This window comes from Phacochoerus africanus, chromosome 1 (genome assembly GCF_016906955.1).
Source record: "Phacochoerus africanus isolate WHEZ1 chromosome 1, ROS_Pafr_v1, whole genome shotgun sequence".
In the NCBI taxonomy this organism is placed as follows: domain Eukaryota; kingdom Metazoa; phylum Chordata; class Mammalia; order Artiodactyla; family Suidae; genus Phacochoerus; species Phacochoerus africanus.
Window position 1 is genome coordinate 112,421,605 of NC_062544.1, and position 15,511 is coordinate 112,437,115.

General features: G+C 48.7%; 1 protein-coding gene across 1 annotated transcript in view; it reads left to right on the forward strand.

Moving 5' to 3' along the window:
• The first annotated feature begins 6,612 nt into the window (after positions 1-6,612).
• Positions 6,613-15,511, forward strand: part of BSN (bassoon presynaptic cytomatrix protein) — a 97,959-nt gene continuing 89,060 nt past the window's right edge. The window contains exon 1 of the mRNA XM_047751845.1: positions 6,613-6,824. Within this exon, the coding sequence (XP_047607801.1) occupies positions 6,613-6,824 (212 nt within the window). The remainder of the gene's footprint in view (positions 6,825-15,511) is intronic.

Sequence of the window (15,511 nt, forward strand, 5' to 3'; positions counted from 1 at the left end):
GCATATGGAAGTTCCCAGGCGGGGGGTTGAATTGGAGCTGCAGCTGCCATACTATATCTCAGCCACAGCAACGCAGGATCCCAGCCACATCTTTGACCCACACTGCAGCTCACGGCAGTGCTGGATCCTTAACTCACTGAGCAAGGCCAGGGATCAAACCCACATCCTCATGGATACTAGTCAGGTTTGTAACCTGCTGAGCCACAGCAGGAACTCCCCAAGGTAGCATTTTCTATAGCTCATGGGAAACTGTTTGTGTGCTTGTTTCTCTCCTTCTGCAAACTGAACTCCTTGAAGAAAGGCCCCATGGTCTTCACTGGGCCTGGCACTGGGTGGGAGTTGGGTACACGCTGGCTGAAGGAGGATGAGTGTGTGTGCATGAATGAATGAGATCAGCAGAGCCAGCCTGGAGGCCTGTTTGGGGGAAGGCAGAGGGGCAAGGAAAACAACATGTTTTGACTTGGACACTTATAATTTGGAGAAACCATGTCTTCATTATTATTTTTTCTTGTCACAACAAGCCTTTGGAAACATATAACACTAATAGCAACGGGGCTTAATTAGCTTTCTTGGGAGCAATGCATGGGCGGTGGGGCTAGGCTGGTGATAAACATTTCTGATGATTTTTTTTTTTTACTGGCTTTTTTCACATAATGCAAAGAAAGATTTGCACATTACACAGGAAAGGAATTATGCAGACATGGTATCAAGCAAATTCTATACTTTTCTGTTTTGTTCTCTTTTCCTACTCTACCAATGGCTATGGATCATCTGAAGACCCTAGTACACAAGCAGAATTGTCCTGGCTAGCCCAGATGGGCTTCTGAGCAGGACAAAGATGGATCAGGTTTCTTTTTTTTAGAGTCACACTCATGGCATATGGAGGTTCCCAGGCTAGGGGTCAAAGGAATCGAAGGTACAGCTGCTGGCCTACGCACAGCCATAGCAATGCCAGATCCGAGCTGCATCTGCAACCTACACCAGCTCACAGCAATGCCAGATCCTTAACCCACTAGTGAGGTCAGGGATGGAACCCGTAATCTCATGGTTCCTAGTTGGATTCATTTCTGCTGTGCCACGACAGGAACTCTGGATCAGGTTTCTTGATTATAGCCTCTTACCAGCCTGAGGCTTGCTTGGGGAGCTGCCTTATTCCCCACGCTAGTGGGTGATGCTGACAAACCTCAGCCGGAAGGGCACTTCTTTCTTTGGGCTTCCTTTCTTCCTCTTCAGTTCTGTTTTTCCATCCCAGAGGAGGAATGTGGACTGGGATCCAATTTCCTGAGTTGCTTTTCTTTCTTTTCTTTTTTTTTTGTCTTTTTAGAGCTGTCCATGTGGCATATGGAGATTCCCAGGCTAGGGGTTGAATTGGAGCTGCAGCTGCCAGCCTACACCAGAGCCACAGCAACACCAGTTCAGAGCCTCATCTGTGATCTACACCACAGCTCATGGCAACACCAGATTCTTTTTTTTTTTGTCTTTTTTGTTGTTGTTGTTATTGTTGTTGTTGTTGTTGCTATTTCTTGGGCCGCTCCCGCGGCATATGGAGGTTCCCAGGCTAGGGGTTGAATCGGAGCTGTAGCCACCGGCCTACGCCAGAGCCACAGCAGCGCGGGATCCGAGCCGCGTCTGCAACCTACACCCCAGCTCACGGCAACGCCGGATCGTTAACCCACTGAGCAAGGGCAGGGACCGAACCCGCAACGTCATGGTTCCTAGTCGGATTCGTTAACCACTGCGCCACGACGGGAACTCCAGCACCAGATTCTTAACCCGCTGAGCGAGGTCAGGGATTGAACCCACATCCTCATGGATACTAATTTGGTTTGTTACCACTGAGCCACAATGGGAATGGAAGTTGCTTTTCAATGGGAGGTGAGACAGGCCTCAGCAGCACTACAGCAAAAAGAAGAGTGCAGAGCTCGGGGGAGGGGGGGTGCATAGACTAGAACTGGCTCTCCCAGCCTCTCTGGAGCAGTCCAGAGCCCATGGCACCACATCCTCCAGAACTGTCCTCAGTCATCTTTCCTCATTCTCCCTCACCTCCACACTCTCTGCTACCTCTTCTTGTCTGTAAATTTGTCATTCCTCCTTGCCACCATCAGCATCTTCGTCTTTGGATCCTGAGCCTCCCTGGGGAATTGGTCATGCTGAAAGGAACAGCCTATGGTGAAGAGGGCCATGTGGGAGATCCCTTGCACGTTACCTTGCCCATGGCCCAGCTGGTATCCAGGTATAGCTCCTGAGGCCCCGCATCTCTTCATTCTTCCAAGATTTGCCTTCCAATGACCAATCATTTCCACAAATCCCAGCAGTGGGCTGGCTCTGACTGGGCCTTTTCCTATGTGGATGTATTAACCTCCCCCCATTTCATTTTTCCTCTGTTTTTTGTTTTGTTTTGTTTTTGTTTTTGTTTTTTTGCTTTTTAGGGCTGCACCCATGGCATGTAGAGGTTCCCAGGCTAGGGGTCAAATTGGAGCTGTAGCTGCCAGCCTACACCACAGCCACAGCAACACAGGATCTGAGCTGCATCTGCAACCTACACCACAGTTCACAGCAATGATGGATCCTTAACCCACTGAGCAAGGCCAGGGATCGAACCCGAAACCTCATGGTTCCTTGTCAGATTCGTTTCTGCTGTGCCACGACAGGAACTCCCCACCCACCAATCTTTTGTAAGTGAGAGCACAGACTGGATAAGTAAGTGGACATGTGTCCATCCATCAGCTCTCTTTTGGCATGTGAACCAATTCTCCTCCCATCTGGTCTTTCTACAAAATGACTGCCATGTGTCATATGTCACACTGAAGTGGAAGAAAATATCTTTGGCAAATGAAGTTTAGGGGGCTGGGAAACTTCCTCAGGGTCTCCAAGTCTATCCTGTCCCTGGCTGGGCAGTAGCTGGACCCAGGAGGGAATGGCACCAGACATATCACACAGCTGAGAGGTTTGCTCATTCACTTGTCATGAAGTCAAGCCTAGTGAACATCCTGGGGATGTTTCTCAAAACTGAGAAACTGAGATTTTGAAAGGAAGATTGGGGTAACATTAACCCAAACTTCCAGGTCCTCCTGGGTCCACTGTACTGTGTCCTTTGTCACCAAGACAGCAGAGACCCTGGAGGTCTGCTAACAGCCAGGAATTCACTCCGAGGAGGGCAACTCCCCAGGCCCACTGGCTGAGTAGGGCTAATTATCCCCATTGGAACCAGGGGCAGGTTGATTTAAATCTGTGCAAAGCCACAGCTCCTATAGCATCTACCAAAACAGATAAAAAACATCCTTCTCTACCCTGCTTTCAAGTGGCTCAGCCCACACTGACTGGTATCCGTGAACCAAAATGGCCAGGGTTGGGCCAAGGTAAGGTCACTGGCCTGCCCATAGTGCCTGTATACATGCTCTTTCCCGGGAGAGAAGATGTGGCAGAAAAAACCCCAAATCCCAGAGTGATCTCCAAGAGACAGCAGTGAGTGATGGCTTGAATCGAGATCTCAATTCTCTGCTCAGGAATTGAACCTGGGCAGCCTGGATAAAAACCAGGAATCCTAGCCACTAAGACTAGCTAGAGGCTGAGAGCAGAGTTGCCATAATTCTTGGCCACTGTTGAAAGCAAGAATGTTTCAAAGAGGCATAGATTGTAAAAACAGGTATAAAGTTTATTGTACAACATGTGGGAGAGCACACAGAGAAGTAGTTTTTATTTAAGTCAGAAGCAAAGAAATAATACACATCTGAAGGGGAGTGCAGGCGCGGCTGTCCCTCTGAGTGAGGAGTGCACTAGAGAGGTGATTTAACTCACTTATACAGGACAGTACTTCTGGGTGTTTGTTTACCTTTGGCCATATATCTTGTTTTATTTCTCACACCTGACTGGACACAGGCCCCTCCCCTTAATGCGTGTACATCTTTTGGCAAAGACGGATTCCAGAGCAAGGGATGCTGGGACAGTATCAGGACTTAATTATGGTCTGGTGCCCCCTCCTTTTTTTGATCCTTAGGGGTCTTACTGTGCATGGGTAATTGGGGAGCTCTTCTTGACACCAGGATCGAATGAAGTGGTCAGTCTTATCTTTCTACTCTAGTAGAGCTCAGCTCCGGCTCTTAACTTTCTTCTTGAGGTGTTAGAGAGGCAAGGCCCAATCTACTTGGCTTAACAAGTTCTCAGCCCAGGGACTCATCTACCTCCTACCTCAAGATCACCCACCAGAGAACCAACTAATAATAAAGTTGATCATGTGACAGAGTTCCTGTTGTGGCTCAGTGCAAATGAATCTGACTAATATCCTTGAAGATGCAGGTTCAATCCCTGGCCTTGCTCAGTAGGTTAAGGATCTGGTGTTGACATATACTGTGGTGTAGGTTGCAGACATGGCTCGGATCTGGCATGGCCGTGGCTGTGGTGTAGGCCAGCAGCTGCAGCTCTGATTCAACCCCTAGCCTGGAAACTTCCATTTGCTGTGGGTGTGGCTCTAAAAAAAGAAGAAAAAAAAAGTTGGTCATGTGTATGCCAGGCACTTGTTGGTATGTTTTACTTACATTAGCCACTCCACTCTCACAACCAAACACACACCCCCACCCAGTTAAGAGAGGCTAATATTATAACCTTTTTTTTTTTTTTTTAATGGCTGCACCCGTGGCATATGGAAGTTCCCAGGGCTACAGGTTGAATTGGAGCTATAGCTGCTGGCCTACGCCACAGCAAGCCTTATCTTTGACCTATGCCGTGGCTTGTGGTGATGTCGGATCTTTAACCCCCTGATAGAGGCCAGGGATTGAATTTGCATCCTCATGGACACATGTTGGATTCTGAACCTACTGAGCTACAGTGAGAACTACTATTATTCTAACTTTGCAGGCTAGGAAATGGAGGCTTTGTGAGCCTCAGTTGCTAAGATCCCATTTGGGAAGTGGCACAGCTGAAACGTGGATCCTTGTAGAGCCTAGATGAGCACCAGGTACAAAGATGATTCAAACACAGGAGGAAACACAGTGAAGACCATCATAACACAGGCAGAGAGGCTCTCATCATCCCAGGCAGCAGAGTCAGTCAATTCAGGGATCCAAGCTTCAGGAGCTCCATCCCAGAGGTTGAGGGAGAAGATAAGAATGCATGGGAAGGCCCAGCCAAAGTCTGTCCATCAGCCTGGTTATCAGTGTTCATTGGGTTTTCTGAGTTATTCCAGGTCAGGTTAGAAATGCTGACATCACATTTGATTTATTCTTCATCATTAGCAGAATTAAATGGGTTTGTAAAATAGGTCCAAGTTTACTCAAGTTCTTCTTCACAGCCATGATTGATTGATTGATTGATTGTCCTTATAGGGATGCACCCATGGCATATGGAGGTTCCCAGGCTAGGGATCTAATTGGAGCTGTTGCCGCCAGCCTATGCCACAGCTGAGCCGCATCTGCGACCTACACTACAGCTTATGGCAACACCAGATCCTTAACCTACTGAGCGAGGCCAGGATTGAACCCGCAACCTCATGGTTCCTAGTCGGATTCGTTTCTGCTGTGCCATGACAGGAATTCGTACACAGCCATGATTTATGAAGCCAGGAAGTTTGGAGTATAGTCTGGATCTTCTAAGAAGTATTCTCTCTCAGGAAAGTACAGGTTTGTGTGAGAAGCCAGGAGGCAGAGTAGTATGCAGACACCGAAGTCTGTAAAGTGAGGTAATGGAAAAATAATTTGGTGAGCTCTCAGGTTAATGCAGAGGCAGCCTGCAGCCCCTCATCTAGACAGTCCCTGGGAACCACAGCCCAAGGACTCTAAGAAACATCAACTCCTTTTCCTCATCCCCAAGGTCACTGTCCCAGGGCCTGCTGAGGCAACCTTCCATCTGGCTTCAGGCCAGCCCTGACACACCCTCCACCTTTCCCAGGGACACTTCCTGAGACTCCTTCCCCTGGGACAAGGGCTCAGCATGAAACCCAGATGGTTCCCATGGCGACATCTGGATAAAGTCTTCAATCCCTTTGAGACCCTCATAACCAGCCCCATCACCCAGCATCCTTTATCTCAGTCCTTCCATGACAATGCGCCTCTGAACACACTTGTTCATTTGTTTCTCTAAACATCCTTTGATGCTACACTCAGTGACCCCTCTCTGAGGCCTGTTCCCAGAAGTCTGCCAGTTGGCACCCTGAAGTTACCCAAATGAGAGCTCCCATTCCTGAGTTCTCTGAGGCAGTAAGCGTCACTGACTCCAGGGCAGGGCACGGCGGGACGCCCTCACAGCCCTTTCTCGTGGTCTGTGTCTCTCCAATCCTGGTTTGATCGGATGCTCCTGCCGACACTTGCTGGGCCCCGGATAGCGAACGCCGGCTTTGGCGGCCCCGGAGGGCGCATGCGCGGGCCAAGGCGGCTGTTTCCCGGCCACTCCGCCGGGGGCTCTTGGACACGCGTCCTCACCAGCAGGAGGGAGCGCGCGCGTGCGTGGGGTGGGGGTGTGTACAGGGAAGAGGCACGAGGGCCGCGCATGCGCAGCGGCAGGCGGCGGCGCGAGCCGAGCTGGGAGATGGCGGCGGCGGCGGCGCGGAGCGTGTGAGCAGCTGCCCGGGAGCCGCCGGCCCGGGCCCAGTGCGACCTCGGCCCCGCCCGTCTGCCCGCCATGGGCAACGAGGCCAGCCTGGAGGGCGGCGTTGGCGAAGGGCCGTTGCCGCCCGGAGGCTCCGGCCCCGGCCCCGGCCCGGGCCCCGGGGTAGGGAAGCCGCCTTCAGCACCGGCTGGCGGCGGACAGCTCTTGGCAGCAGGCGGGGCACGGGCTACCGCCGGACCACCGGGTCCAGGCCCCGGCCCCGGCCCCGGCCCTGGCCCGGGCAGGTAAGCGCAGGGCAAGGCGCCCGGGGGCGGGAACTGCAGCCTGAGGCCGAAGCTGGGGCTCACGACCCTGCAGTCTAGTCTGGACAGCGAGATCGGACGTCCAGCTACACTTTGAGCCCAGTCGGACTGACGTGAGCCGAGTGGTCAGTCGCGAGAAGCATCCCTTCCATTACAGCCGCCCTGCCTTAGTAAAGCAGGATGGTGAGCGCAGGGTCAGTCTGGGCCTGCAGACCGTGACTCCGTCACGAACTCCAAATTCGCTTTCCCCCAGTGCCAGGCTAAGGAGGGGCTTATGTAACCTCAGCCTGGTTCTTCTGCACTGGGAAGCAGTGGGATGGAAAACGTCTTCCCTGTCTGCTTGTGTCTGCATGTGTCCATTGTGTTGGGCCAAGGAAAGAGCACAATGGGAGTGGCTGTCAGGGAAGATAAGTGTCACTGCGAGGAGCAGAAAGATATGGAAATAGTTGAACCATGAACTTGGTCATGCGCTTTCCTCAGGCATTTAGTAGTCAAAATCATCTTTGGAGGAAGGGAAAGTGGCACTGGACACCACAAGGTACTTATTTAGGCTCAACAATAGTAACAGGGTCATGTGCTTTCATCATGGTTTAGTGAAACACTTTGGGGTGAAGCAAAAATGCTGTTGAATCATCTAGAACCGAGTATGTTCATGTTGTCTTATGACTTAGGTTACCACTCAAATCAGTGGAATGCTTTAAACAGACATATCTGATCAAATACTCTAAAACCAGCTTGTTTAAAATGTATGCCAGTTGAGGTCGTATAAACAATCAAGTGGAAAGGAAATGCAGAGGAAGAAAATGGCAATCTATAATAAATTAGTAGACTGAACACTCAGGAAAGCTACCAAGAGACAAGATAAAATGGAAGCACTGTCTTTACACCAAATAGACCTGGGAAGTAGCAAAACCTAGGGGTGCTTCTGAGTCCATATGAGTCTGCTGATAATGTTGCCTTGGCTTTTCTATGTGAGGGCACATAAACTGTGAGGGAGCATAATTTTTTATTCTTCAGCTGCCCAGCTGTGCCTCTTACGGGTTTATTTCCTCAGAAGTCATTTCTTAGACAACTAACAGAAATGAAAGGGTCTTAGTAGCCTGAAACCTGCCACAGACAGGCCAGCCTGTGAACATCTCTTTTGGAAGGGGGATTTACCCATTTTATATTAGCTATTATGGTAATGCTAATAGCTATCTGTGTTTGTTAGCACACCGTTCTTAGTCCTACAAATACTGTCCATTTTGCTGCGCATTGAGCTGCTCTTTGAGTTTTAGCTTGAGGAAGGCTCACTTAGGCTTTAGAGCTTTCCTTCCAAGGGAAAGCATCTACAGCTGAGTGGAAAAACACCTTGTTATTAGGAGTTTTCTATATGGGGAATCCAGTGTTTCTCTTCTGGTAACCAAACAGGCTGCTGTGCTTGGTGTTTATCTGATGTTGCAGAGCCAAGCATGTGAGATTTTGGAAAGACTTGGGCAGCTCAAAGGGACAGAAAGTGGTTAGTGTCTACTCATATTCCTTTCCAATATTTCATTTCTTCCCTGTCTATATGTTCTGCTACAGGGTAGACCCACAAACTACAGTGGGTTAAGGAACCACGAGCTCCTGCTGTATTTAGCAGTCATATAATCTTGCTCCTGGCTGTGGGCAAGACACACACATGGGCTGTGGTGCTAAGGTCCTACAGTTGTTAAGCGCAGGTGGTGAGCTGGCTATTTTTCACCAAAGCTCAGGATTGGGGGCTTGTAGGAGATGAAATTTATTCTTTTAGCTGATATTCAGCTTGTCACATCACCTCAGCTGAGCTGCACCTCCATGGTATGTTTCTCCTTCAGCATCAGAATGACTTCTACTTCCTCTCACCAGAGTGTCTCAGGTACCTGATGCCAAATTTAGCATGTTCTGTTCTGAGACGCTGCTGAACAGATTGGCCCATTGATGGAGAAAAAGCCCTGTGGCATGTGCTTCTGGGTATTCAGGAAAGAGCGTTGGCATAATTTCAAGCTGGTTTGTGAATTTGGGGGAATTATATTGTGAATTGAGGTAGGTGGAAGGTCAGATAAGGTGGAGATCGTTTTACTAACCCCTGATGGGAATGGAACTGAGGTTCTGGAGGAATCAATTCCTGGCTCTTTCCTGTTGCTGTATTACCCCTTGTCACCCCAGGCTGAATTAGTATCTTCATTTTCATTGTGAGCTGATTTGGGCTCTCTGAGGGGGCAGCTCCAGCATTTGTGGCTGAAGAGCTCGAATCCTGTGAGTAGCAGTATCACCACACCCATAGTGCTGCCTCTTAACCTAGTGCTGTTTGGATGATGTGGCACTTGGGGCATCAGAGATTTCCTTAAGGCAGTGCTCTCTGCTTCTGGTCTCAGGGTCATATGAACACTTACATAGGTTGTGCATTTCCCAAGGAATGCCAGGTCAGGGAAGGCTGAACTCTTATCTGTGGCTTTGCACTATGTGCCTTGGTATGGGCTGTGTCTGCCTACAGGAAGGGGGTACCTTTCGCTCATTCATCCACTTATTTTTACAGAGGTATGCTTAATGTACAATGAAGGTCCCAAGTTGCTGGGACTTTACCTGTAGACACATCACCAGTTCAGGAGAAACTTGATCAGTACCCCCGGAAAGCACCTTTAAAAAAAAATTGCACAAAGAAGCCACATAGACCAATAGCAGCCTGTTTAATCTACATCAGCTCTGTGGAGTTGGAGAGCTTTAACATTTGCAAATTGATCTTTAGTTAGTCAACCAAGTTGTATTTACTGTATGAAGAGCAAGCACTGTACTGGGCTTTGTGAAGAGCCTGGAAGGATATACGACGCTCTGCTGTCCTCTAGCACCTCACAGTCTGGTTGGTCATAGAGCTCTTGAAGAGCTCTGAGAACAAAGTCATGGAGGATCCTAGGAGTGACACTGTAGGTAGCTCAGTGCATGAGAAGTGTCAAATAGGTAGTGCTTATAGAGGGTTGAGATAGAGCCAGGCTTCAAAAGGAGAATCCTAAGGCTCCTTGGGACAATGGTGGTATTCTGAGACATGGAGAGAGGAAGAAATGACATGAGGTGCACAGGCAGGGACAGTAAGCAGATAGTGGAGCCGAGTGCAGGGGTGTGGAGTAGAGCTGGGGCGAACCAGGTAAGATACCTCGCTTTTATTACCACATCGAAATTGGTGATCTACACTGAGGTTGCCTTTCACTCCCTTCCAGTCCATATGCCAAGGAGACATCTTGAGCTAAAGGCAGCTGGGCACATAGAGATTCTGGTCTGTTGCTGAAGGTGGGTGAGGCTACTCTGAGACCAAGTACCCAGAGTTGCTTCCTCAAAATGGGTTTGCCATAATTATATCTCAAAAATAAATGAATGGAGTTCCTGTTGTGGCTCAGTGGTAATGAATCCGATCAGTATCCATGAGGACTCAGGTTTGATCTTTGCCCTCACTCAGTGGGTTAAGGATCTGGCATTGCCATGAGCTGTGGTATGGTTAGCAGACGTGGCTCAGATCCTGAGTTGCTGTGGCTGTGGCATAGGCCGACAGCTGCAGCTCCGATTCGACCTTTAGGCTGGCAATTTTCATATGCCACATGTGCAGCCCTAAAAAGCAAACAAAAGAACAAACAAAAAAAAAAAAAGAGAGAGAGAGAGAGAGCAAGAATGAATGAATGGGTTTGTCAGTAATAGTATCTCTGGTCTGGGCTCAGCTAGATTTATTATACTATATCAAGTAACAGTCAGGCTCTGGAAAGATCTGGGATTAATTTGTAAGGATAAAATGAAAGGATAGATTTGTCAGATTTGGAAATAATGATTCTTTTCAGAGATCATGTTAGGCTACTGGATTCTCATGGAGAGCATGTCACAGAGTTTCTGCTAAAATGACTTAACATCTGAATAGTGATGATGTCAAAATCTCACTCAAAGGGGGCAACCATTTTTGCAGTTCTTGCCAGGGAGAGAGGGGCAGTTTTGATAATATAGCTGTTTTTAGCATTAGTAAGACTGATAAGGTACAGTGTATCTAAAAGAAAAAGTTATGGCTGTGTTTACTATGGAAAATTTCTTTCTTTCTTTTTTTTTGTCTTTTGTCTTTTTAGGTACACACCCACGGCATATGGAGGTTCCCAGGCTAGGGGTCCAATTGGAGCTGTAGCCGCTGGCCTACACAACAGCCACAGCAGCGCGGGATCTGAGCTGCTTCTGTGAGCTACACTACAGCTCATGACAACACCAGATCCTTGACCCACTGAGCGAGGCCAGGGGTTGAACCCATGTCCTCATAAATGCTAGTTGGGTTTGTTAACCGAGCCATGATGGGAACTCCCTACTATGGAAAATCTCAAACACACATACATAAAAGTAGAGAGAACAAGCTAGTGAACTCCCATGTTCCTGTTGCCCAGCCACATCAACTCATAGCTGATCAGGTTTATCTATCTATCTATCACTTCCTACCCCTATGGAAGGGGTCTTCCATATATCCCAACATTTCATCAGCAGTGTTTCAGTGGATATTTCTTTTCTTTTCTTTTTTTTTTTGTCTTTTCCAGGGCTGCACCCGTGGCATGTGGAGGTTCCCAGACTAGGGGTACATTCAGAGCTGTAACTCCTGGCCACAGCCACGGCCACAGCCACGCCAGATCCAAACTGTGTCTTCAACCTACACCACAGCTCACAGCAATGCCAGATCCTTAACCCACTGAGCAAGGCCAGGGATCGAACCTACAACCACATGGTTCCTAGTCAGATTCGCTAACCACTGAGCCATGGCAGGAACTCCTCAGTGGATATTTCTAAGAAATAAGGGATTTGTATAAACATTACCACAGCACCATCATCACATCTAAACAGGCTGACAGTCCCTTCTTAATCTCAGCAAATATCCTGTCAGGGTTCAGGCTCTTTTGATTACCTTACGAATTTATTTTTACAGTTGGTTTGTTTGAGTTGTGATCTAAACAGGATTTATAGGCTGCATTTGCTTGATACACCTCTTCAGTTCTTCTTTTTTTCCCCTTGCTATTCATGATTGGCTGTGTTGTTTGTCCAGTTTCTCATATTCTGGATTATGCTGATTGTATCCCTGTGGTGTCATTTAAGGTGTTCCTCTCTGGAGTTCCCATCATGGCTCAGTGGTTAATGAATCCGACTAGGAACCATGAGGTTGTGGGTTTGATCCCTGGCCTTGCTCAGTGGGTTAAGGATCCAGCGTTGCTGTGAGCTATGGTGTAGGTTGCAGATGTGGCTCAGATCCCGCATTGCTGTGGCTCTGGCATAGGCTGGTGGCTACACCTCCGATTAGACCCCTAGCCTGGGAACCTCCATATGCAGCGGGAGCAGCCCAAGAAATGGTAGAAAGAAAGAAAAAAAAAAGGTGTTCTGTCCCATATTTCCCCTGAAAGCTGGGAATTACATATAGAAGCCATTCAGAATCTTTTTTTTTTTTTTCAGGGCAAGGGGAAGATTCCAAATTTTTAAGAAAGAGTTCATTGAGGGCTTTGAACCTGAAGGGGCTGGGCATTCATTGAAAGTAGATCCAGACTTTGGACTAGTTTGGGAACCAGAGAATGGTGCAGTGGGCCACTTTTCTGTTCTTTTTCTAAAGCTCTCCTTCTGTGAATAGGTTTAGTTCTGAGTTTAAAAAGTCAAAGGTTTCAGAGACTCTGGGTCATGCCTTTTCACCCCAGCGTCACAGGAGGAGCCTTCCCTATATATGTAAGTAGCAGGCTGCTGGGAGATAGGATTTGGGGCTTCAGTAAATCCTCCCCTTCTCATAGGTCCTGCACATTTGAATGTGGCCCTTTCCGCTTGTCTCTGATGGAGGTGGGGAGGGACAGACCTTGCTGTGTGGGCTACTTGAGGAGAATTTGTTCTTGGAGTCTGTGGCCCATATGCAATCAGTTGGGACTGATTGTGGTGGTAGGTTGGAAAACTCTCTTAACAGTTCAGACTACTGTTGCTGATTCCTGGTCATTCCACTAAGTGTTTTATATGCACTTATTCCTGCCTGGCCATGCAGCTCCCACAGGACCCACCTGTGCTGGCCTTGCTCATCCTGCCTGCCCAGGGACTCACTTTTTAAAATGGTGACATGGTAGCTGAGACCTGCATGCCTGCAGTAAGAGCAGAGTGTCACTTTAGGACTTCATGCCCCCTCATAAGCTGTACTCGGTGGACATTCGAGCTGTGGGGGCTCCTGTCTCAGTGGTGCCAGGGGCATGGCATTGCTGGTGTTGGTACTACATTCGTAGGACTTCTTCAGGCTTCTTTCCCTCAGGGCCTTCTGCCATCCCCATTTGCCAGCAAAGTTAATGGAAGCTGACCATAGCTAGGGAGTGATTGGGACCCTGGGCTCTGGCAAGGAAGGTGGAACTCTGGTGTCCCACCACTGTGGATTGGGCCTCTGGTGCGTGCCTTCGCCCCCCGGCAGTCTCTCAGCCCATGTGTTTCGCAGTTTAGGTTCTGGTCACTTGTGCCTGTGGGATGGAGCAGAGGGGCGTGCTCTCTGATTCATTTGGGCTGTACCTTGGTCCCCAGGCTGGTCTCAGGACTTCTGTGATCTCTCCTTGTGTTTTGCTCATAGGGGCATCTTAGGGTTCTTTTTTTTCCCTCCTTATTTGGCTGCCCCATGGTATATGGAGGTCTGGGGCCAGAGATCAGATCCGAGCCATAATTGCAACCTAAGCCACAGCTGCAGCAATACTGGATCCTTTACCCACTGTGCCGGGCTTGGGATTGAACCTGCATCCTGGAGCTCCCAAGACGCCTCCAATCCCATTGCACTATAGCAGAAACTCTCATCTTAGGGTTTTTATGAGTGCCTTGCTGTAGCAGAGACCTCTTACCTGGTATCCCCAGTTCTTTCTCACAGGAGGGTCACATGGAGGCGTATTGGGAACGTCCAGGGAACTTTGGATTACCCCTGGGATCAAATCTAGATTTCCTTGGAGTTCCCGTCGTGGCTCAGTGGTTAACGGATCCAACTAGGAACCATAAGGTTGTGGGTTCGATCCCTGGCCTCACTCCGTGGGTTAAGGATAGGGGGTTGCGGTGAGCTGTGGTGTAGGTTGCAGACGCGGCTCGGATCCTGCGTTGCTGTGGCTCTGGCATAGGACGGCGGCTGCAGCTCCAATTTGACCCCTAGCCTGGGAACCTCCCTATGCCACAGGAGCAGCCCAAGAAATGGCAAAAAGACAAAAAAAAAAAATCTAGATTTCCTTGGAGACGCCTGGCTACTTCCGAAGTGGTGGGACTGCTGTCAGGGCCAAAGGTGAGGAAGAGATTTTCCCTAAGTGGTGGTAGGACTTGGTCCCAGCCACTGAGGAGATCAAAGAGCCCCAGCAGCTTGACCACAAGCTCACACAAGGATCACCCCACCTGGTCCCATCTGGGACTGCCCCCTGTACCTAGAGGAGCCCAAGCTCTCTAGTGTCACAGGCTCAGGGAGGGAGCTGTGCTCCCCGGGGATGCTGGAAGAACCAGTAAGGCATTCAGGTGCTTTGGAGAAAGGGAGAGGTAAGGAAATTTCTCAGTAGTCACACCCATACATTGGTTACATTCTTGTGTGCTGGCAGGTGATAAGGGTCATCTGTACTTTTTATATATGGAAGTAGTTATGAGGGATTTCTACGATTAAATTCTACTTAGAAATAGGAGGACTTTAAAGAGAAGTTTATCCATGAATGGAGTTCCCGTCGTGGCTCAGTGGTTAATGAATCTGACTAGGAATCATGAAGTTGCGGGTTCAATCCCTGACCTTGCTCAGTGGGTTAAGGATCCAGCGTTGCCGTGAGCTATGGTGTAGGTTGCAGATGCGGCTCAGATCCCAAGTTGCTGTGGCTCTGGCATAGGTGGTGGCTGCAGGTCCGATTCGACCCCTAGCCTGGGAATCTCCATGTGCTGCGGAAGCAGCCTTAGAAATGGCAAAAAGACAAAAAAAAAAAAAAAAAAAAAAAAAAAAAGAGAAAGAGAGAGAGAAGTTTATCCATGGAAACCCTCTCTGAGCTCCTCCGGGATGCCTATCCCAGGTGAAATGTGAGGAACAAAGGAAGGAGCAAGGAAGTTGGCTCTGCCTTCAGGGAGCTCACAGTGTGGTGGGAGAGAAAGAGACACTTCAGTTTACATCTTTTTCCTCAACTTCCTTAAATTAGAGTTTGCTCCCGCCATCTCTTTGTCTCACAGAGGTAAGATAAATGAGCATTCGGTTAAAAGGGGTTGTATTATTTCATCTTCTAAAATAGTACAGCACCTATTTGTGTGGTGTTTTATAGCTTACAAAACACATTGCCAGCGCTGACTTACTCTCTTGGGAGCTCCAAAGGTCTAACATGAGAGATTTAGCAGAACAGCCAGCTAGCTGACTTTAGCAATATCTAATGCCATGCACTGAGCACAGCTGGAGAACCACGTCACTTCTCTGCCTCCTGCTCTCAGAAGATGGAAAATTTAGCAAGAGGATGGGGAGGGCTTTGAGGATAAGAAAAGGATCTGGAAGTAGGACATTTGAGCAATGGACAGTGTGGGGTGGGGAGTGAAGAATAGTGGAAGCATCCTGGGTGGGGATCAGAAACTCAGGTTTTAATCAATCCTGGCATTGCCTGAAACTGGCTGTACATATTGGATAGGTCCTCAGTTTTTTTCCATCTGTAAAATGGAGAAATTTAACTAAA